This window comes from Falco biarmicus, chromosome 13, assembly GCF_023638135.1.
Source record: "Falco biarmicus isolate bFalBia1 chromosome 13, bFalBia1.pri, whole genome shotgun sequence".
Lineage (NCBI taxonomy): Eukaryota > Metazoa > Chordata > Aves > Falconiformes > Falconidae > Falco > Falco biarmicus.
The window spans coordinates 1,053,488-1,075,625 of record NC_079300.1 but is presented as its reverse complement, the minus strand read 5'-3'; the positions used below and the strand labels follow the sequence as shown (position 1 = coordinate 1,075,625).

Below are 22,138 nucleotides of genomic sequence, written 5' to 3'. Positions count from 1 at the left end.
CTTTCTCCTGAGCCGCCGGCCAGGTCGGCCATGCTGTGCCAGCTCTGCACTGCCACTGCCCCAGCGGCCGCCTCTCACCCCAGCTGTGCTAAGCTGGCACTCAGCTCGTAGCCAGGTCACCTCTCTGTCACTGTCTTGGAGAAAAACCAGTTTCCTACAAAACACTGTTATTCACAGTGGAAGGAAATGCATTTTTAACCACCCAACACCTCTTTTGCAGAGAACAATCTGTCCGAGAGCACACACTGCCAGCAGACCCCTGTGTCCCACAGGCAGGGGACAAGCCCTGCATGACTGTGACCTAGAGGCAGGGGATACCCCAGCCCCACACTGTGGTGGGCTTGCAGCCACAGTGTTCCTTCACACGGTGCAAGTGTGGAAGTGGTCCTGCCAAGGGCCGGTGGTACGTACTAGGCCCGGCTTTGGTTCTTAACATGAGTAAAACGGAGCTGAGGCACTCGCCCTGCTGGGCAGGGTCTGTGCGGGTGGCAGGGCTCTTGCTGCTGGATTTCAGTCTGTCCCCAGGTCACTGCTGCAGACTCAGGGAGCAGGGTTCGGGGCAGCTTCTTTGTGGAAGAGCCATAAACTGATCAGAGAAGACTTTTATGAATTATTTACATAGATAGCACTGCTGTTCCTTGGCTGTATGGGAATGCCAGGAAGGGTAAATGGTGTTTCGAGCACTTGAAACGAGTGGCGTTTCTGGTGATTGCTCCAGGATGCTCCCACAGGCAGGCAGCAGTGTGGTGGGGCAAGCACAGGCAGAGGTGCAGGACCCTGGCTATGGGTTTCCCTGTGGGAATCGCTGCCTGAGTCTTGGCTGGGCAGTCTGGTGTAAGCCCAGGTTTCAGGACCCCTGCCTGCTGGCTGCGGCCCAGCACCAGCTGCCATGACCCTGGCGAGGGAGCAAGAACATCAGAGGCAGAGGGGTGCTGCCGTTCCCAGGGAGCACCATGCTGGTGTGTATGCCCCAGGGGCTATAAATACACCCGGCGCTTCACTGTCCTCCTGGTACCTCATGCAGAGGCACTGCTAGCATTTGTGACACCCACACTCAGCTGCCATGTAACTTGTGAGAGTCTCTGGGTATTTATATTTCTGCCAGCAGACACGGTTGGTTCAACCTCAGCAGTACCAAACAGCCCTGGCTCTCTCCCACCCGACCCTTGGGCAGGCAGGGCTGCGGGGCTGCCTGCAATGGGCAGCAGGGCTGGGATCCCACCGGGGCCAGTGGGGCTGTGCACTGGCTGCGCACAGCACTGCTGGCCATGATTTGGGGTAAAACCCAGGGGAATGTGTCACTTCTCCCAGTGGTCTCCAAGCACTGACCTGCTCCCAGCCCAATCTGCCTGAATTCAGTCCAAACCGTATCAGCAGCATTCCCAGCATCTCCCTCCCACTGCCATACAGGCGGGAGCCTGATGCTGGCAGCAGAAACCTGAGCTGCACAGTTTGAAAACCCCCATTTAATTCATTACTTATCTCTTCAGCCCTTTGCCTGTTGCCACGGGTTTGTCTTCTATTTTTTAATGCTGTAAGATAATTTAAAAGAAGTTTATAAACAAATATTCCCTAAATTCATGTGGTGCCTCACATCTGCCAGGGTGACAACAAACAGCATCTGCACACTTAGGCCAATGTTAAAGGAAGCCAGGAGCAAATGCACAATCAGTGCAAGTATTAAAATATGGTGTTTATACACTGTATGCTGCTCTTTATGTTAAATTTAACCAGCAAGAGCTGAGCTTTACAAACACCAATGCTTCTAGACTTGGTGAGTCTTTAAAGGCTTCTGTGCTGAGGCTGGAAGAGGCCATCAGGTCTTAGCAGGTGTTGGATGGGGAAGGGAACTTTGGAAAGGCATGAAACAGAGCTGTTTGTTGAAGATGGAATCCATTTGCTGATAAGAAAATAGCATTACAATTGAAGGGACATTACAGCAAAGCTAAAACATTTTCATGAAGTACAAATCAAAGCAAGAATGAGAAAAAAACCCTGGGGTAAATAAATAGTAATAAAAAATAAAATGAGGTAAATAAATCTTAAAATAAAGCAGATGAAATAAATGAAATACCAATATATTATATCCCATGTAGCTGCAGTTTGCACCCCAGTTGCTCCCTGCACCCCACACATGTATTTTCAGTTTGCAAGATCAAAGTATTTGACAGCAGCGGTCTGTGCCTCCCCTTGCAACGCTGGCCGAGGGCCTGTGGCCTTGGTGTGCGCGCCGGGGTACTGCCTCGCGTGGCTGCTGGCACGGGAGGAGGATGGCAGCAACTGTCCCCCGAAGCAGCCGTGGTGCTGTGGAGAGCCAGGATGCAGAGTCGGCAGGGGCACAGGTGCCAGCAGCTCGAGCTCTCCCAGCAGCTGCAGGGCGCTGTGGCCGTCCCACAGGGATAAAGAGGGGAGCAGAATGAAACTGCCCTGTCTGAGGCTAGGGCAGCTGCAGGCAGTGAAACAAGTCAATGGCTTGAAAACAGAGGTTGACATAAAATCTGAAATGCCTACACTGTCTGGTGAGGATAAAAAAGGGGGTTAAATAATTATTTTTAAGACATTATGCTGTTTGGGAAGGAAGAGTCACTCTGCATCCTGCAACGAAATCAAATCAATGTGCAGGAGCCATTGCCAATTAGGAAAAAAGAAAAATTCTGTACAGACAGGTGTAGCTTTTGATCTGTACAGACCAGGCGATGCACTGCAGGCTGTCAGGTTAGTTGCACAGGCTGTGGGGTGATAGCATGAGTAAATACCCACAGCCGAGAGGGAGCTGCTGAGGAAAAGGGAGAGGGGACCTGGGAGCAGGTGCCCCTCCAGCCGAACACGGGGTCAGCCCCCTGCCAGCTGCAGCTCGCCCACCCGCAGATGTGCTGGCCCCTAGCACCCGAGAGGACAAAGCATCATTCATTTACTCACTCCTTTTGATTCTCAGTTGATCCACCTGGTTCTTCCCAAGATTTTAAATTCTGTATGTTTTGCAAACCTTTTGTTATCTGTTTTTAAGTCCATATCACTGCCTGAAGAATCACCTGGAAGCATGAATTAACTGCAATAATACAAAAGGCAGAAAAAGCGTTTCATAATTTTATTGGAGCAGTTTCAAAGTGAGGTTGCTAGGTACAGTGCCAGTAACTCTGTGGCTGCAGTTCTGCTGCCACTAAAAATAGTTACAACTTCAAAAGCCATGCCTAACAGTAAATGTACATGCAAACAACCTCATGCTTTATTAAAAAACGAAATCTTTTTATTCGTTAAAATTATAGACAACTAAGGGGAGGGTTTTTTACTACTATTTAATTAAAGCAGTTACATAACCTGAGCTTAAATACCAAGTAGCACTCTCTCTGCAGATATTGCAGTCAAATTTCACTAGTATTTGCACAAAAATTGAACTTACTCAACAAGATTAAAATCACAGTACAATAGAAAAATAAACATTTTCATGTATATCCTTGAAACACACTGCAATTCACAGCCACAAAATAAGTGGTGGTTTTAATTCACAAGTTGTATGTCTTCAAAGTATTTCAAATTATTGTGCCAGTACAGTTAGGCTCCAGAAATACTATTCCCTAGTAGATTCTGATTCAGCGCAGAGCATCTGAGGTTAGAAATAATACAGCAAATGTAAGCGGGGTGAAACCGTCCTAGTCAAGCAGCTGTAGCTGTGGGTTGCTCTGTTGTTGGGTTTTGTTGTTTTAAAGTTAAGGGCTTTTAGTGTCTGTCTAAACCAGCTTCCACCCGAGGACCAGCACTCCCCCGCAGCTCCCCTGGTCCCAGCCCTGCTGTGCAGCTGGCCCTCGTTGGACACAGCTGCGCAGGGGCTTGGCATGCATGTTCCATAGGCAAAGCAAACCTCAAGCCTATAGCCTCCTTCAAAAAGTTTACCACAGGTGAAGACTAACCACTGCAGGAAAGAAATACGAATGTGCAAACTTGAAAAATAACAAGCTTATCACAGAAATAAGTAATACCTGTGTTAAGACATATGACTGCATTAATGTTTTTGTTCTGGACCAATCTAAAGACAAAAACTAGTAATGAGGAAGGAAAAAAAAGCATCCCAGAAAGGCAATTAGCAGGTTTTGTGTGTCCTGGCAGCCCTGGGTGCATTTACCTGCTGCAGCCCTGACTTTCCAGGCAGGGCTTTCTGTGGGCGGTGATGGGGAAGCACAGCCCCCTCCCACCCACACCCTGCCCCAGCCCTGGGCACAGAACTAGCGCAACGGGTGCTCCAGCCGGACAGAGCCCCACAGCTGCCAGGGCTCCTGCTGCTCGGCCGGGCACCCTGCGCCTCCTCCTTCCTCAGCGAAGAAGAGGAGGCCAGGCTGAAGAAAACTTGGCCCGACCCCTCTTTGGGCTCACACGGTGTCCAGTTTCCATGCTACAGAAACAAACCTTCAGCATCTGTCCTCAAGCGTGACCAGGAGGGCAGTGGGATGTTCTGTGGCAGTCACTCATGAGCCACCAAAATGGCCCACAGTCACCGAAACAGCCCACAGCCACCTCCTGCGGGGTTCTGGGGAGCTCGGCTGGCAGGCGGTGTACCCGGGCATCCAGTGCGAGCTTCTGCTGGAAGCATGGTCAGGCTGATGGTTCTCTTCACCTGCTCATTTTTTCATTAAGTTGGTGTCATTTGAACCGGATTAAAACAAAAAATCCATGGTGCTGTATTATGAAAATGCACAAACTGACAGCAGATCATGCGTAGGTTTCATACTGATTTCATCTTGCATTAAAGAGTTAATGGGCATAAATGAGAAAAAAAATAACACTGTGAGCTGGAGGAAGCAAAATATAGCTAATTAATAATAATTTGTTTCAGCATTGACCATTGTAGACTCTTTTGGCAAAACTTAAGCTCTTAAATAGCTATTTACTTCAAACCTTTTGGTGTCTTCACTGAATGGTTTGTAGTTATTAAAAGATTCCCAAATATGCCCAGAGGAAGAATAGGTTGGAAGCATGACCATGAAATCATAAAATGTTTAATCTCATTTGCTAGTTGAAGGCTAATACAGCACAACAAGGGAAGGTGGAACTTTTAGATTGTCCTCCTGTAGTGAGACAATGAGCTGAAGCTCATTCCTAAGAAACATGACCCATCATCACCATTGATTATTAATTAGCAGCCCAAAGGCTGCAGCTGAGATTGCGTTCTCTTTGCATATTGATCAGAAAGAAACTCCAGCCAAGCAGCTTAGGGAAGGGAAGCTCTGCCCATCACAGAGATTAATGGATAAACACAGGGATCACCTTGGGCCTCAGGTTGGTGTACTGTCTTCCACAAACATATAGCAAGGCTAAGTGCCCAAAGGCAAATATTTAACAGCAGACTTGCCAGGCTCCCCAGGAGCTCCTGGCTCCAGCCATCGCACTGCCTGGAGAAGCACTGCTTGGGTTCTGTCCCAGTGGCGTCCAGTCCCCCCTGTCCAACCAGCTTCCTCGCTGCTGGGATGGCCCGACAGACAGGATTCTGTCACCTTGCAGGTAAAAAGTAATCGTGTGGGAGGACATAGGAATTCAGTGTGATTTTGCAGTGGTTTTGACTACCCCACGTCAAACATAGCAATGCTTAAAAAAAAAGAGCAGGAACTCCACATGACATTGTGAGGCTCAGCTTCAAGTTCCAGCTGGATTCAGAGGCGGCTGAGACATCTCAGTACATGTACAGCAAGGAGTCACGTCACAGCAGGACGCGGTTTGAGGTGTTAGCTCTGCAGGTCAGAGGATCTGAAAGATGGGAGAATAAACTGTGTGTAAAATGTGTTTAATGATCCTTCTCGGCGTTCGGTGGGAGGCTCCTGTAGCTTCCGTGAGGCGAAGATGCCAAGCACAGATGCCTGCTGTGGCTGATCATCAGTAGAAGTGATCTTCATTAAATCAAGTATCAGAACAGACCTCAGTAACGAATTGGATGAATCATCTGGCCAATTGCACAGTTCTCTTTGTCGAGGCAAGATGAAACAGAGAGCTTTCAGCGGGTTCACGAGGAAAGCACGAAAGCCTTGCAGGTGTTCAAGCCCCGGAAGACCGTGGGGAAGACCATGTACGAGAGGCCCGGCTGCTGGGAGCTGCCGAAGGTGGTGGCCCTGGCAGGTGCCTCCCCGGGGCGCAGGGCTCCTGCCACATGCCCAGCCTGCTGGAGCTGCGCCCATCCGCGCGTGTTGTACTTGGATTTCACAAGCACCGTCACAGTCAGCCAACTGTGCCATATTAAAGAGACACATTGCAAAAAGACTGTAAGTAACTACATAAGGACCAACCTGGGTGTGCAGTTTCACATTCTGCTATGCCTGTTTAGGATCTTTTTTCAGACACGAATTAGTGGAACATTTTATTTCCTAACTGAAAGAGAGAAACAGATCACGAAACACTGGGAAATGAATACGATTTTAAACCTACAGAAGCAGATTCTGAGAATATCCTATTTTTATGCTCTCCCTCCATTTAATTCATCTGCCATTCCAAAAAAGACATGCCTCAAATGAATGAAGTCTCAAATAATCACATAATAGGAGAAGTCATTTATTGTGAATCAGGCTTATTCTCTGGTGATATAAATAGGCTGTGCTCTTCCACAGTCTTTCTCTGTAGGGATTAATTAGCAATTGACCCTTGGTTGGGATTTCTTCACTACCTCCATATTTTTCATCTTATAGAACTAAATGAGATCTCAACATTGCTTTAAGAAGCCTTACTTCCTAAGCAGTAGTCTAATTTATCTCTAGGCTATAAATCAGTAGTTTAATTTATCACTGGGTTACATATCAACAGTGAATAGCCAGGGTAGAACTGAGTTTATTATAAAAATGATCTGTTAGAAGACACAGTATTACAGTGATTGAAACATGCTGTTAAATTTTCCATTAATGCCCAATTCTGAATAAGAACACAGAGAACCACACTTTACATACTTTACATTTAGTTTTCTAATAAATAAGTTCAATAAATAGGGATTTTGCAGATTAAGAAGCTGTACGTGTGAACAGAAGCTGCTTCACAATGTTGTCAAAAAATAACTAGAGCTATCCTTGTTGGTTACCAATCACTGGAAATGAGTAAAATATAAATATTTTACTCCTACTATGAAGACTGGAGGAACAAAGATCTATTAAAAATCACCCTCAGGATTACATAGAACGTAAGTTTGTACACTGAATTTATAATTTAGAGCATGCTTTCATACCATTTTTTGCACACAATATTTTCAAATACATTTCTTAAAAATATGAGAAATGAGTAAGACTGCCCATGTAAGCTTTCATCTGCTCTGATCACTAGCTCTTGTGTTACACAATATTGCAGTTTGGCTAATTTTGGATCACCTATTCCACATTTGGAGAAGATATATAACAAAGGGCTGGATTTAGTCTGTAGTATATTGCGACATCTTGTTAATACATTAGTTTATTTGTCACAGTAAAAAAAACCTAATTCCCCCCAATTAGTGTGTGTATGTGTGTGTATATAATATAATCCATCTATATTACCCATTTTAATAATTATTTTCTTGGGAAACAACTCTGCGTTATCACTAAAGATTGCCAGGAATAGAAATATTCTTGTACCAAATGAAAATGCAGGTAACTCGAGCAACTGTAGTTTTTACTTGTCTGAAAGGTTAAGTTGTTTTCAGCACACACATTTCTCATGTTTTACCCGTAAAGAACTCCAGCAAGGCTCCCAACACCAGCAGTCGGGTGTTTGCACTGCGGCAAGATGTTGGTCAGCCTTTGGGAAGGGCGGCTCACCCCTGGCTCTGCAGGGCTCACGCAGGCGCTCCCCAAGTGAGCCCAGTCCGTGCTCAGCCCTGTCCCACAGTTCCTCTGGCTGGCAACATGCCGGTTTTCCTCAGCAGGATCGGACCGTCAGTTGCTCAGAACCAAATCACCTCCACACGCATTTGCACGCTGACATCCATTCACAAAATGCACCACTACGTGTGCATGTGCAAAAGAGGCACCTGCTTGCACCGGCTCCTAGAGAGACCTGCTTATCTGTCTGCCAGTGGCTGAGGTGTCAGTTCACCTGGAAGCCAATCTGCCTTTAAGGGGGGGTCCAGATTTTTCATGAACCACCATCGTAATCTGAAAGCACAATCATGCACACATCAGTAAGCCTCCCTTTTGTGAAATACCAGCACTCAAAGAAGACTGAATCATAAATGCTACCGAACTATCAAATAATCATCAACACTAGAAGTAGATGAAGAAATAATAAAACTGTAAAGGTGAGACAACTGCATCGTGACTTTGATTTAAATACATGTTTACAATGGCAAGTGAGCAAAAGGCTAGGTATGTGGACTGAGCCTCAGAAGAGAAGACACTGCTCTTTCTTATTTTTATTTCCTGTTTTTGAAGAGAGGCTGATGGAGAACATTTCTGAACGTGGGAGACTAAGTCATTAAAACAGAAGCACTTGGATTGCTTTCCTCCTTCAGGGGATTTACTTCATTTTACTTTATCTGACACAAGTCAGAAAGAAATGAGAATGTTGTAAGGAGAAGGAAAGCTGAATTTTGACATGTTATTCTCCATTAAAATTCTTCCACTGACTTTGTTAAGCTTTTTCTAAGATCAGAAAATGAGGCTTTACCTAAACCGAATTTGAGAGGCTGGTAGATTTTCCTCACACACTTGTAGCACTACAGTGTCCTACTGTCTCAAAGTGGATATTTTCAAACCGTTCCCAAATCTTCTGCTTTTGTTCACAAACTGGTATCTCCATTCTGTTTATACTCTGATAAAATATTGAGAGTCATTTCCTCGCTTTTGGACTGCACGTTGTGTTCACTTCTTCTGGACGATTTCCTGGTAGCCCTGGAAAGCCGCCTTCGAAAGGTGTCACCTGCCAGAAAGTAAAGAATAGGGTCGACGCAGCTGTTAAGGCTGGCCAGACCCCTCGTCACTTGGTAAGTGGCATAAACCTTATCATTGAAGGCACACATTTGTGGAGTCTGAAAATCCACTCTGGCTCTTAGATTTAAGGTCTTCATCACATGGAAGGGAAGATAAGACACAGCAAAGACTGTCAACACAATAATAACCAGGTAAATCGACTTTCTCCTGAGAGGAGAATTGTCCAAATCTTTGTAAATCAAAGCTTTCACAATGAGCCCATAGCAACCAAGAATCAGTATGAAAGGGATGCAGAACATAAACACCGTGGTGCACATGCTGTAAACGAAGTAACTTCTCAGGTAATCATCAGCTGTTGTGTCATAGCACGTCGTGGTTTTATTTTTTCTTATCCCTGTTCCCGAGTAGAAGAGTATTGGAGAAATCACAGCCACCACAATGACCCAGACCAGGGTGCTGATGTACACTGCGTTCTTCTTCTTCAGCCTCCCCAGCGACTTCAAGGGGTGCACCACTCCCGTGTACCTGTGCACGCTTATGCATGTTAGAAACAAAATACTGCCGTACAGGTTCACGTGGAAGATGAACCTCTGCAGCTTGCACATGATATCTCCGAAGATCCAGTCTGTTTTATTGAAGTAGTAAAAGATGAGGGCGGGCAGAGTCAAGACATACAAGAAATCAGCCAGCGCCAAGTTGAACATGTAAACCGAGATGCCGCTCCAAGGCCTCATGTGGAAGACAAACATCCAGATGGCCACACTGTTGCCCAAAAACCCAGTGATGAAGACCAGAATGTAGACGGTGGGCAGGTAATAGAACTGGAAGCCAGTTTTGGTCAGGGAACACTTGGTGGTGGTGTTTCCTGCAGACCAGCTGCTGCTGGATAACAGGTTGGGCTCAGTTCCATTCAAAGCAGCAGAGAAGAGGACTTCAGTCATGATCCTTCCACAGCAGTCACATAGGTCCGAGGTGAAGCAACGAAGACCCTACAGGAACGGGAGCGCATCTAGAAAGGCAAAGGAGCAAAGGAAACCTGACTGGAAGGTAAAGGCTGCCCTGCTTTTTTCTGCAGGGGGGTTCCGAGCGGGTGTGCTCGGCCGAGCGCCCCCCACCGCGCAGGCCGGCCTAGCGCCGGGCACGGCGGGGACACCGGAGCGCCGTGCCGTGCCGTGCCGTGCCGTGCCGTGCCGGCGGCGGCAGCGACAGCGGGCTGGCCCGGCCCTGGGACGCGCCGGCGGGGAGCGGGCGATGGCCGCGAAAGGACAGCGGGGGCGGCCACGCTGCCCGCGCCCCCCAAGCGAGCGCCGCCGTCCCGGCCGCCTCCGCCCCGTCCCAAAGCCGCCGCCGGCCGCCGTCCCGCCCGCTCCCCCTGCCCGCCCGGCTCCCGCCCGCTCCCCCAGCCCGTCGGCTCGCCCCAGGTGCCCCCAGCCCGCCCGGCCCCCCGAAGCCCCCCCAGCCCGCCCGGCGCCGCTCCCCGCGCCGCCGCGCCCCGGCCTGGCCCCGAGGAGTGGCGGGGCCGCCCGCACCTGCCTCCCGCGGCGCCCTCCTCAGCCCGCGCTCGGCTCCCCTCGCCGCCGCCAGCGTCCGCCCGGCGGGGAGCGGCGTCCCGCCCGCAGCTGCCGCGGCCGGGCCGGCTCCCATCGCCGGGCAGGGCAGGGCAGGGCAGGGCAGGGCGGCCGGGGGCAGCGGCTCTAGGGTGCGGGGCGCCCCTCCATGGCGGCGCCGCCGCCGCGGGGAGAGCGGCCGCAGCCCCTGTGCCGCGGGAGGCAGTGCGCCGGCCCCGGGCGGACTGCGGGCGGGCGGGACGAGGCGCCGACTCGGCCCAGGGGCGCGCCGCCCGCCCCCCGCACCGCCCTCGCAGGCGGGCGGCGCTCCGCGCTCCCCGCTCCCCTCTCCCCGCTCCCCGCCGCGGCACGGGGCGGCCGGCCGGCGCTGCGGGCGCTGCGTGACCCGCGGCCGGTGCCCCCCCGCCCAGCCGGGGCGCGGAGCCCGGGGGCCCGGCGGCGGCGCGTGGCCCGCGGGGGCTCCCCCTCCCAGGGGTCGGGCAGCGGCGCGGCCAGCCCGCGGGCAGAGCCCCCCGGCGGTCCGCGGCGACGTGGGGGTCCGCGCCGGGCCGGCAGCGGGAGGGTGCGGGTGCGTCGCCGCCGCCCGGGCCCGGCGGCAAGGCAGGCGTTAACTGCTGAGTGGAACAGCTGAGCAGGAACATGCTCAACTGACCTCTAATTAAGCGCTATACATTTGGCACTTGAGTCAGAATACGATTATTATTTATTGTCTCAGCAAAACACAATCTGCCGGCCCCAGCCACTTCTTCCTCTTCACGTTCTAGCTCAGATGTGTGGCGAGCGAGGCGTGAGCTAGTCATAGCTGCTCGCAGCTAAAAGCCGTGTTCTAGACGGAGGATTATTAGTACTTCATGAATATGTATTCATGTCTCAAACTTTTGAGTCTGTCTAAATTATAAAACTACTTTGTTGGGAAAGCTTAATTGGGAAATCAGCTGCATATTGTACCCCCGTTTGAATATGCAAGTGGATGCAGGTGGAGTTGCCAGCCCGGAGTCTCTTTTGGGGCAAGTTACACAGGCTACAGCCTTGAAGCAATGCCTTAAGTTTTGTAAATATAGTACCTTTTCTTCTTATATATTGGGGGGGTGGGGGGGGGGTGGGGAGTGGGGGTGTCCACCTTTTTGTATTCATCCACAAACTGCATATTCACTACTTTGAAGATCCTTTTAATTCTATTACAAATTGAAGGTGAAGAGAAAGGAAAGCGAAAAATGAGGCAAGAACAGCAACACCTGTAAAATCTGTGTTGTAGAGCAAGACGGGTTTACAAAGCTATTCGGTGGTGCCCTCTAGGATTTTAAAGTGCTGGCAAAAACGAGTCCTTAGCCTTGGTATTCCCGCAAGAGAAACCACCCAACCCACAGACCAGACCTGCAACGGGTGCAGTGTAACAGTACCAAGCCCACCACGCTGGTTTGTGAAAAAGCCACCTTGCTCCCCAGAGCATCAGCTGCATGGCCCCGACCAGAGTTCATTTTAATAAGGGGCTTGGAGTATTGTGTAAAAATAAACACACACCCACACACCCCTCCCCCACCCCACCCCCCCCAACCCCCCACCCCCCTGAACCAAAGCGATGCTATTAGCATAGTAGAAGCTTTTTAGTTTATCTTTCCCTTTGTAATTGTTATTTCATTAGTGATTTTTCTTGGTCCCATTGCTAACATGTAGCTTCTCTTGGCAGCTTCCTTGAATTGAACAAATTTTGAGTCATACTGAAGCAGGGTGAGATAGCATCGGTAAATACGCACTGTGAACTACAGTCTGTTTTCCTCGGTTAACCGGTTAACTAAGTGCAGTAAATCCAAACCACGGAGACAAAAGGTCAGAGCAGTAATTCAGGGTGCCCGCAGCTGGCCGGCAAAGGAGGCATTTCATGGGAGCTGTGCTCGTGCCTGAGACAGGCGTAGATGCAGGCAGCAGCGTCTGGCATGGGACCAGGCCACGGGGACCCTGCCCTGCTGCCAGCGGGTGCCGGCAGCGCGAGTGTGAGCGGGAGCTGGTGGGAGGACGCGGCTGCATGTGCCAGCTTCGCCCAGCACCCGTGGCAGTGTTCATGCCGTCCTCAGGGTTAACACAGACATGGCATTCACTGGGACAGGAGGGACAACACCTGATCCAGCATGAAGCCGTGGCTGCATGGAGTGGTGACACCTCCTATGGCGTAAAGTTCCTGTAGGACCAATATGCATATTTCAGGGATGAACACAAATGTATAAATATCTGACAGCAGAAGTGAATCTGTACCAAATCCCACTTCCTTCAGCAGCGATACTGTTGATCCGCTGCTAAAGGCTCCAAGCTCAGATTTATAATCTGGTCTGAGAGACTTCAATTTATTTAGTCTTCTGTGCCAAGGCAGGAATTTCCAAGATACCCGACATTTCTGTCACTTTTTTCTGAGTGTCATCTCATTTTCCAATTGCGTTATGGACCGGTGGGCACCCGAAGCGGACACTTTGGTTGTGATGGTGCTGCTCACATTGATTACAAGCCTCAAGCTGCCTCCCTGCCCCATCAGTTTCTGATGGTACCCTCCAGGGTGTAACATCACACCTGCGCATTGCCTCCTGGCTCCTCCTGGGTGAAAGCCTCCACCATCAGAAGATTAGGTGCTACCACACACTGCAAACAGTAGCATCTTTCCAGAACAACACTTGCCTTGTCTCACAGGAGCGGGAAAGAACTGTTTCCCTTTTTTAAATGCATATTTTCTAAATCACTGGCATTCTTGCTTCCTTTTTTATTCCTGCCTCACATACCTTACTTCATCCAGGCTTTCCTTTTCTATACCCCAGTTACTGTGACTGCTCAGTATTTCATCCTTTGCCTAGCCTAGCAAACCTCATCTGTTGTGTCTGCCTACACTGCTTTTCCCCTCTTGCTGCAATGTGGGGTCAGCCAGGCTCTGCCAATGGAGGGCAAAGGTGTGTGAATGGCAGGGACCCTCACTCCTCACCTGCTTCAGTGGCACTTTGGACCTGCCAAGGAAACCGCCTGTCTGCTGCAGCTGGACCCATGCAGCCTGTGCTGTATAAGCAGCTACATCCCTGCTGCTTCATCGGCTGCCTGCCTCTCAGAACCGCCCTTCTGAGCCTGCTGGTACTGGAAATGGAAATCTCACATACTGGTTTTAACAGTCTGCACATTCTGACTGCAGTGCTTCAGCTGCAAAAGGTCCAAGTGCTTACAGGAGTAAAGAATAAGGCATATTTTTTAGTAGCCATAGCGTTACATGCCTTCATACACAGCCAGCAAATTAGTGTCTTCCTGCTTGTATCACTGCTCTGTTCTTATTTTGGACCACAACCATAAAGCATGTTGCATTAACACCTTTTCCTCCATAGCTCTAGCATATGCCTTGTAGCTGAATAGGTTTTCTGACTGGTATAGCTGAAACTCAGTTCCTTCCAGCTTTGCCTCTTAATGCACTTTCTGCAAAATCTGGGATTTTATACCACTGATTTCCATTAAGCTGAATGTTTTGTTCTGTTAACAGCTGATTTAACTCAAATGGATGATATATCCCTAATGAGAAAAGAAAGCATGCTCGACAGCAAATGGAAATTCCCAGTCAGTCCAATTAGTGCTGAACTATCACAGTATGTGGGTGTGCAAAGGGAACGGTCTGGACATATATCCAGCTGTTTCTACCTGTTGGCTGTGGTTATCAGAAGACTTAGATGCAGATTTCAATATTTCAGAGTGTGCTGGCATGAACGATGGGCCCAAACCAGGTGCAGACTGAGTGGAAAGGACCTCCATAAATGATCATCGTAATGCCTGCTCATAGTGAGGGTAAATATATATGTATATATATGTGCGCACATGCACACACATATGTAAGGCACTCTGTGTCTCACTCGGGAGTGCTGCTGGAAGGGGTGGGTTATCGTAGAACTAGGAGGGTGAGCTCCTTCCTCCTGCCAGATGTCTTATCTGCTGCAAAAATGCCTATTTCACATTTTCCCTGAACTGGCTTGTGACCCCCCTATTGGGTTCTGGTGACCTTCATTCCCCTTTTCATTAGGAAACTCTTTAGGTCAAACAATGCTTTACCACACTGAGTTTTCTTTCTCCAGTCTCTGCAATTTCATATCTTCCTTTCTCATTTGTCACAGATGATGGCGTCTCCTCCCAGCACCCTTTATATACGATGCAGACTTTCCACAGTGAGTCTGAAATATTAATTTATTTGATTATAAAATGCTACTGCCTGTAGTATTTAAAATACTACAACTCTGAAGCTGTAAGAGGTCCCTCAGCTGGACTTCCAGTGGCCATCTGCACACAGGTGAGAACTGGAGAAATTCTGGTTTAAAGGACTTGAGCAAACACATGTTTGTACAAAAAAAAAAGGCAAAGCTTATCCTTGTCTATCTGAAAATACTTAAAAATAGAAAGCAGACAGACCGTTAGCAATGGCTATTTACCCCAGTTTTTGTTTCCTCCCAACCTTAGTTCCACATGCTGAAAATGCCCAGGTTTGTCCCTGACTTGTGAGTAAATCTATTCAAGAAACATGAGGGTGAGCAGACAGGTATGTGGAAAGTTGCTTTTTTTGCGATAAGCAATTTCTGTTACCTTTCTGCAAGAACTTGTGGCCCTTAGCAGTGGGGACAGAAGGCTCAACGCTGGCAAAGAAACAATGTGCAAGGCAAAGAGGTCCATAACAGCTAAAAGAAAACCAGGAAGGCATGTAAAAGCTCCCACAAGAGATGCCCAGTGTTTCCTTTTCCCCCTCGTGAAGGGCTGGCAGGGCAGGTTTCTGGTCTGCAGTTCTGCACAAGCCCCAGGGATCCTGCTGCACAGGGCAGCGCAGGAGGTGCTTGGCTGTAGGCAGGAGCGCAGGTGTCAGGGAAGGGGCGAGGCGGGCAGTGGAGGCACAGGGAGCAGGAGACCCCAACCCCAGCCTTGGCACACCACAGCACTGCAGCCAGCCTGGCACGGCATGGGTCCTGCTTACTGCTCCAAGCCTCAGCTGTCTCTGTCTTTCCTCTGAAAACAAACCGGGGAAACGACAGTTCAAGAGCTGGTAACAAGAATCAGATGTGTCTGTGGCAGATAGGACATGTGCTGCTGGTTGGAAGCAAGTCTTAACTGAGTTCCCAGCCTGCTCACAAAAACTGCCAGCAGGATATGTGCCCAAATCTCCACTGGTGCTTCTGCCAGCAAAGTCTCTGCTTCGCCACTGCTTTGCCCTCCTGTGCCTGCCGTCCCTGTGGAGCAGAGGTTGCCGTCCCTATTGCTGTTCTTGGAGACTGTCACCCTGTTGTTTGGGGGGGTGACATAACCCTGCTGTGTTATAGCCCTCAAGGAGATACCACTGCTGCCTGCTGCTAAGGCACGGGGGGCAGCTCTCCCCCAGCCCCGGTGCCAGAGGAGCATGTGCCTGTGTGCATTTTTATGTCTGAGCTGACATTTTGCCGTCTTGAAAACAAAAGCTGTTCATGGGCTAATTAAATAGATCTGCACACAGCATAATGTAAGCCCCAAGGAGCAACAGAGTCCCAATAGGATGTGAACTTTGGAAGACAGATTGACACGGTATTGTGTATGCAAAAGATTACAAATTTATAATCAATAGTGGGTAATGTGGTGAGTAGCTAGCGCGGGAATTCAGGGTGCTTGGTCCGTGAGGCCCTGGTAAATATCCGACTGTCACATAGTCCCATAGGGACAAATGCTATACATCTTTTGTTCTCCCTCTTTGCCTTTATTAATATTACAAACCAACAAGAATAATGTAACTGCTATTTTGGAGTGCCTTCTGTATTTCAGTATATGCAAATAGTTTCTGATCAGCACTGCTGCTGCGATGCCCCTGTGATACAATGCAGCAATAAATAGAGTTAACAGAGGTGACTTAGTGATCCTTGTGGAGCAACTACACTTCTGGTGCCTAAAGATAATGCAAAATACTGGAAAACTTGTTCTAATTACAATATGGAGCATCTTGCCTCCTTCCTATATTGCCATTTTAAATTGAAATTATTGTTCTCAGTAGAAAAGATCTTTTGTTCAGCTACCAGCCAGGAAAGACAGTTCTACTGAGAAGGTTTAATAGTGCGTTAATACTCACATTACAGTTTCCTCAAATGGCCAGGAGGACAAACAAGCAGGAAACAGTGAAGATCGCATACCAAGGGAGACAAAATGAAGTATTTCAATTAAGTACTTGCTACCTAATGCATTGAGGGACACAAATGCAGCACTCCCTCTGAGGTGCTATAACCAAAGCATCCTACAGGCGTGTCTCAGCAGGGCACAGGGACAGATGTTCCCATTGCCACATGGCTGCCCAGCTGGCTGGCAGGGAAGCCTTGGGGGTGGCAGCAGGGCCCCGCAGGTTAGCGATCCCAGCAGGGACCTTGTCTGAGGTGATGGAAATAGGTGTGAGAGCCACGTTTCCTTGGAACAGCTCTTCAGAAGCTGGGAGTTTTGCCCATCTCCTCACCTCCTGGGTAGGTTTCAGGTCTTTCTTGCCTCCGGTAGGTCCATATAGCTTACAGGTACGGTTAGGTACCCGTACTGACAGCAAGAATTCAGTTATCAGCATAGCAGGCATGTTCTTCAGGCTGCAGAGATGGGAGCAAAGCCCTTGTTTTTCTCTGGTTTGGCAGCAGCAAACCCCTGCTCCCTGAGCATCGGTGATGTCTCTTCAAGGGCATCCCTGGCTGGGGCTGAGGCGAGTGGTGTGTTTGCTGGAAAACACACTAGTGCTGCTGGATGATCGGTGCTGGCAGCAACAATTTACCGTCTGTGTAAGGAGGTGTCCTGGCGATGACCCTGAGCTGTAATAACACACGGGGACCCCCCGGGATGCTGGAGCTGGCCCACAGACATGCAGGGGCTGGCTCTGCCTTGCTCCATGCCTGTGGCCTCTGCTGGGATTGCTGTGCAGGTGTGGGGAGGGATGAATCCCTGGATCCCAGACTCCACCCAAGGCAAGGACTTGGAAGAGGTGGCCCTGCGTCCGCTGGCTGGGGCAGGATGGCAAGGGCTGCTTCCCTGGCCAGTTCCAGATGTGCAAAGGGTGCCTAGCAGATGTTCTCAGAGGAATTGGATCTCGGCCACTTTGCATGTTCACACGGCATCAGCTTCAGGTGCTGGCTTCAAGTGTGCACCTGGACCCTGCCTTCATGCCGGTTTGCAGGGGGAAATTATTTGCCTGCAGTTTGCAAAGCTCAGCAGGCTGCTGCGGGGGCAGTGCTGCTGTGGGCACAGCCAGGGGCAGCGTCCAGTCTGGGAACAGGGGAAGTCAAATATTATTCAGAAAATACCTGCGAGTGCATCACCATCAAATCATGTCAATGGTAAATATCATCTGCTAATGTTAGAATAATCTGCTAATTAGAAAATATGGTAATATCAGATTTTCAGTTAAATTTCCCTTTTGGTATTTCCTTATTAAACATGTTTAAATGGAGGCAAAATCATTTCTTGATATTTTAATATAGTGTTTGATCAGGTGATCTGTTCGATTAAAATACGTTTTGTCAATACTAAGGATATAGAAAAGCTAAAATCAGACAGTGTTTTCAGGCGTTAAACTTTTCTACTGTCTATGAAACACTGGAAAGAAGATGTTAAAACTGATCTGGAACAATTCTTTAAAAGCTAAGATCAAGAAGACAGAAAATAGTAATGTAATAGCAGGTGAAAGCCTGGCATATTGCTTTCCTATGGACTGGAGGTAGCAACAACCACAATTTGAAAGTTGGGGAGGTGACCTCTTGCTGCTGTTAGCAAAAGCCCTTCTTACCAAAGCCCTTCTGAGCTTCTGTCCTTCACTTTTCTTTATTCTTTACCCACATTTTCCTTCCCCATCACTTCTACATGAGTTGATCTAGATAAAAGGAGGAACACGCCATATACCCACGCATGGTATTATATTTCCTGCAGAAATCTCACCCTGTGCTATTATTCTGATGGAGCTGAAGTGGGTGACTCATCACTTCCCATACAGTGGCATCTCGCCTGCTGTGGTGCTGAGCACCCGTGCCAGAGGCTCTCACCAGCCGTGGTGGCTGATGAGGAGCTGCTGGGCTGCTGCACCAGTGGGCTGGGGCCAGTGCTGGCTGTGCCCCTTCCCCGCGAAGGCTGTGCCCAAGGGCAAGCGTCCTCCCTGCAGCAAGCAGTTGCGCTGGGCTTGTCCAATCACTCCGGGAGCTGTAACGATTGTCTTGCTCTCAACGGAACTAATGCCCGTTCCTTGCTGGAAAATACACAACTTCTGAATTCTGTTGGATTGTTATTTCTGCGTGGATAAAAATAAACACCCATGTACCCTTTTGCTTTGCTGTAGAGCAGCATTTACATGCTTATGCATTTGAGCACTGACATACAGAATATCTAACCCTAGAACTGCATTTTCAGAGGCTGTTAGCGTAACGATGTTATTCGCCAGGTCCCTACTAATGGCACAGGCTCTCTTTGCTGTGGGCCATGCTACAGTCTGGCTGTATTTCAGCTGCTCTTGATTTGAGGGTCAAAAGCTACCAATAATGACCAGTCAACAGTTCTTCTAATGGATCCTAAGGATCTGCTTCAGCACCGGTTTTACAACAAGAATAAGTAAGGTGCAACTCCTGGCCAAGTCTCACTGCTGCTGCTGAAACCCAAGTGGCCTTGGGCAGTGGCAATGCCCTTCTGCCCTACCTGCGGGCACCAGCCCTGCCTGTCCCTTCCTCCCATCAGCTTGCCATTTTGGAAAATGCTGTCCTTCACATTCCTGCCCAAAGGGTTTAATCTCGGGAAGGAAGGGCCTCAAAAATACCAGTGATGGAAACAGAAACTAAATTGCTCAGTTTAGTGCTGCCGCATAATGAATCCTGGATTTTTAGCTGTCCTGATGCCAATACTCTATTTTATTTTATTTCGGGAATATCTGGAAATATGGTAATGACGAAGAAGTGACAGGAGTTCAAGCTAAGTATTTTAAGTCCTTTTTTTTTTTTTGGATTCTTTTCTGTGGGTTTGGAGCTAATCAGGGTAGGAGCACCATGAGCAATACGTCTGCACTGGCACCTCTGCGGCCAGGCCCTTTCATTCCTTCTCCAGCTACTGTTCCCATTCTCATTATCCTGCAGCTCTTTCTCTCTCCCAGCTGCTCTGGCCTCCTTTCCCCCAGAGCTGTTCATCCCTGGGAGCTGCTGCGTGGGTCACAGTCACCTCTCATTACCAGGATGCTCTCAGCTGGTTTCTGCCTTGCCACTGGGCTGAAACCAAGCAAGGTGAACATTTTCCTGGCCACATCTCAGAGCACCCAGGCATCTATCAGCAAACTGTACCTCAGGGAAACTTCAGTATGCTTTTGACAACTCAAGGTAAAATCTGACAGCTCACACTGACAATTAGGAAGGAAGTGATGCTATGGAATGAACACAGAGATACATCAGTACCTGAAATAAAAAAGCCTAATGAAAAGCTAACCAGGTAGTACAAAGAAACACCAGCTCAGCTCTTACTGGAAACAAATGCCTTGGCACTGATTACTAAGGCCATTTCTAATACAATGTGCAGTTGCTGAAGCAACAGCTTCAGTTTGAGCTGCAGAAGGTGAAGCAGTGCAGTCCTGGTGGGAAGGGGCACTGCTGCAGGGACCACTGTCCCCAAGCCCCCACCTCCCTTATTTAAATTCCAAATACAAAGAGACTCACGTGGTTTGTATCTGAGTCATTATAAACCAAATACAATAGGCATGTTGAATGTAAAAAAACCCATAAACCCTATAAATATAAATCTAGTCAGGCATGTAGAACGAAGTTAGTCCATGCCGCAGGTGACGTGTATGGGGACACAAGGCAGAAAGGCACTCCAGGAAGCAGACCACAGCCCAGGGTTGGAGGGAAGTCCTGGCTTAGCCAGACAAGTTTCCACTTGCCCTCAGGAAACCAAGTACCAGTTCCAGACCAGCTGATGCATGTTCTGATGACTCTGCTGGGTGCCTTTACATACTGCATCGGTGCCTGGAGCGTTACAGGTCAGCTGTGACTGTTGTCCCTGCAAATGGCTCATCCCCATCAGGACCTCCCTATTTTCAACATATCACATGAGGATCAGGTCTCTTATTATATCTATTTGAACCCCCATTCTTTATGTCCCTGATTTTGTCTTCTGTTTCATACCAAACAAGCCACTTTTCTGATGTTGTACCACCCACTGTGTGCAGCCATTTTGCATGTCAGTTCTTTCCAGATGCCCACCTGGGTGGGAACTGAGTGGTGCCTGCACTGCCCAGCTGCTGTTCACTCTCCTGGACATCCACCACCACCACCCCCCACCACCCCCGAAAAAGCTAAATTCTTCCCTGGAGTGTGTCCAGTGAGACCATCACTACTTCAAGGGTAAATTTAGCCAAAAGTCATACCAGCACCCACTGTCCTCCATGCTGGGCAGGTCTGTCCCCATGGGTCATAGCCCTGTGCCAGGCAGGGACCCTCCCAGCCTTGTTGCAGGCGAGCAAAACCAGGCGCTGGCCATGGAGAGCTCCTGGGAGATGGAGGTAAGCTAGGCATGGAGCCGTCCAAACCACGAACGCTCCCCTGAAATGGCAAGCAGCATAGACCCTCTTTCCCCTCAGGTGAATTTTAGGCTCTTTCACCCTTTTGGTATTTCGCTTCTTTGCCTAGAAATCAGATCAGCTCACCCAGGCCATGCTGCACCCCCCAACAGCTGGTAGCACCTGGAACCCTGGCAATGGCAGGACCCTTTGCACCCTGCCACAGCAGTGGGACCCTCTGCTTGCTGCGCCCCGGCAAGGCCAGTGGCTGCTGCCTGCTGCAGGCACATCTTACCCTGCTGCCTTTCAGCCTTTGGTTGCACCACGCTAATGCTTTCCATCCCCTTAATGATTGTTTATTGAGCTCTTAAGGGATTAACCTTTGGCTTTTAAAATTGGAGCTTCAGCAGCTTATTTCAGGAGCCTAGTCTAAAAATATACTGGAAAAAAAGATCACTAGCACAGATAATCTTTTTTATAATCTCTAGAATTTATCTAAAAGAAGTCATTGTTAAGGAAAATTACCTCTGTTAATGTTCAAACATAAGTGAGTATGGCTGTTGTTGTATGAACCTTTTAAAGCTATTAATGATTCATTTTAATGTCTTGTATTTAATGGGGGGCAGGGTCAGCACTGACTGAAAACCGTAGCAAACTTGTGTGAGGAAAGGCAAAAAGCTCTCTCTGAGTTTGACTTCTAATATACGTAAAATCAAGAGCAATTACAAATGGGGACAGGTAGAAAAGCCATACTCCCAGAACTGCAGAGACGTCTCGGTACGGATCAGTACCAGAACATGCTGCTCTTTAACACGAGGTTTCTTAGGGAAACTTGCCCTTCCTGCAGAGACGGGCGTTATGGGCATCCAGAGCCTCACTGGCTCGGCTTAGGCACCCCAGACTGCACAGCACTGCCAACCTTCTCCTTTCTGTACCCTGCCCTTTAAGAAATTGCATCACCACACATCATAATAAAATTTTAAATCTTGATCTGTCACAATTGTAAATGTTAAGGAAAGGGAAGGTTCCCTATGACTCTGCACAGTTTTATAGGAACAACCAAGATGTGACTGTAAGCCATAAATACGAATTGCTTCAGACTTGGAGTACCCCATTACTACTGCACAAGCACAGAGTGATTTACTGAAATCCCAATGTCTGAAGAGGAAACGCCAGTGAGATGTGTCTGGTGGTCA

At 48.8% G+C, this 22,138-nt stretch overlaps 2 protein-coding genes across 3 annotated transcripts in view; one reads left to right on the top strand and one right to left on the bottom strand.

The window, feature by feature from the left end:
• The window catches only part of LOC130158249 (collagen alpha-1(I) chain-like), a 77,469-nt gene that overhangs the window by 50,298 nt on the left and 5,033 nt on the right, over positions 1-22,138 (top strand). The window lies entirely within an intron of this gene.
• P2RY1 (purinergic receptor P2Y1) lies at positions 6,787-10,666 on the bottom strand. 2 transcript variants are annotated; one of them, XR_008825240.1, is made up of 3 exons: positions 10,397-10,666; positions 8,605-9,876; positions 6,787-8,093 (listed from the first exon to the last, which is right to left on the bottom strand). XR_008825240.1 is itself a non-coding variant. In XM_056358950.1 (2 exons), the coding sequence occupies exon 2, from the start codon at positions 9,806-9,808 to the stop codon at positions 8,717-8,719; it is 1,092 nt and encodes a 363-aa protein (XP_056214925.1). In that variant the 5' UTR covers positions 9,809-9,876; positions 10,397-10,666; the 3' UTR covers positions 6,787-8,716. The 2 variants fall into 2 exon arrangements, 1 of the variants encoding a protein (XP_056214925.1); XM_056358950.1 differs by having other exon boundaries at positions 6,787-9,876.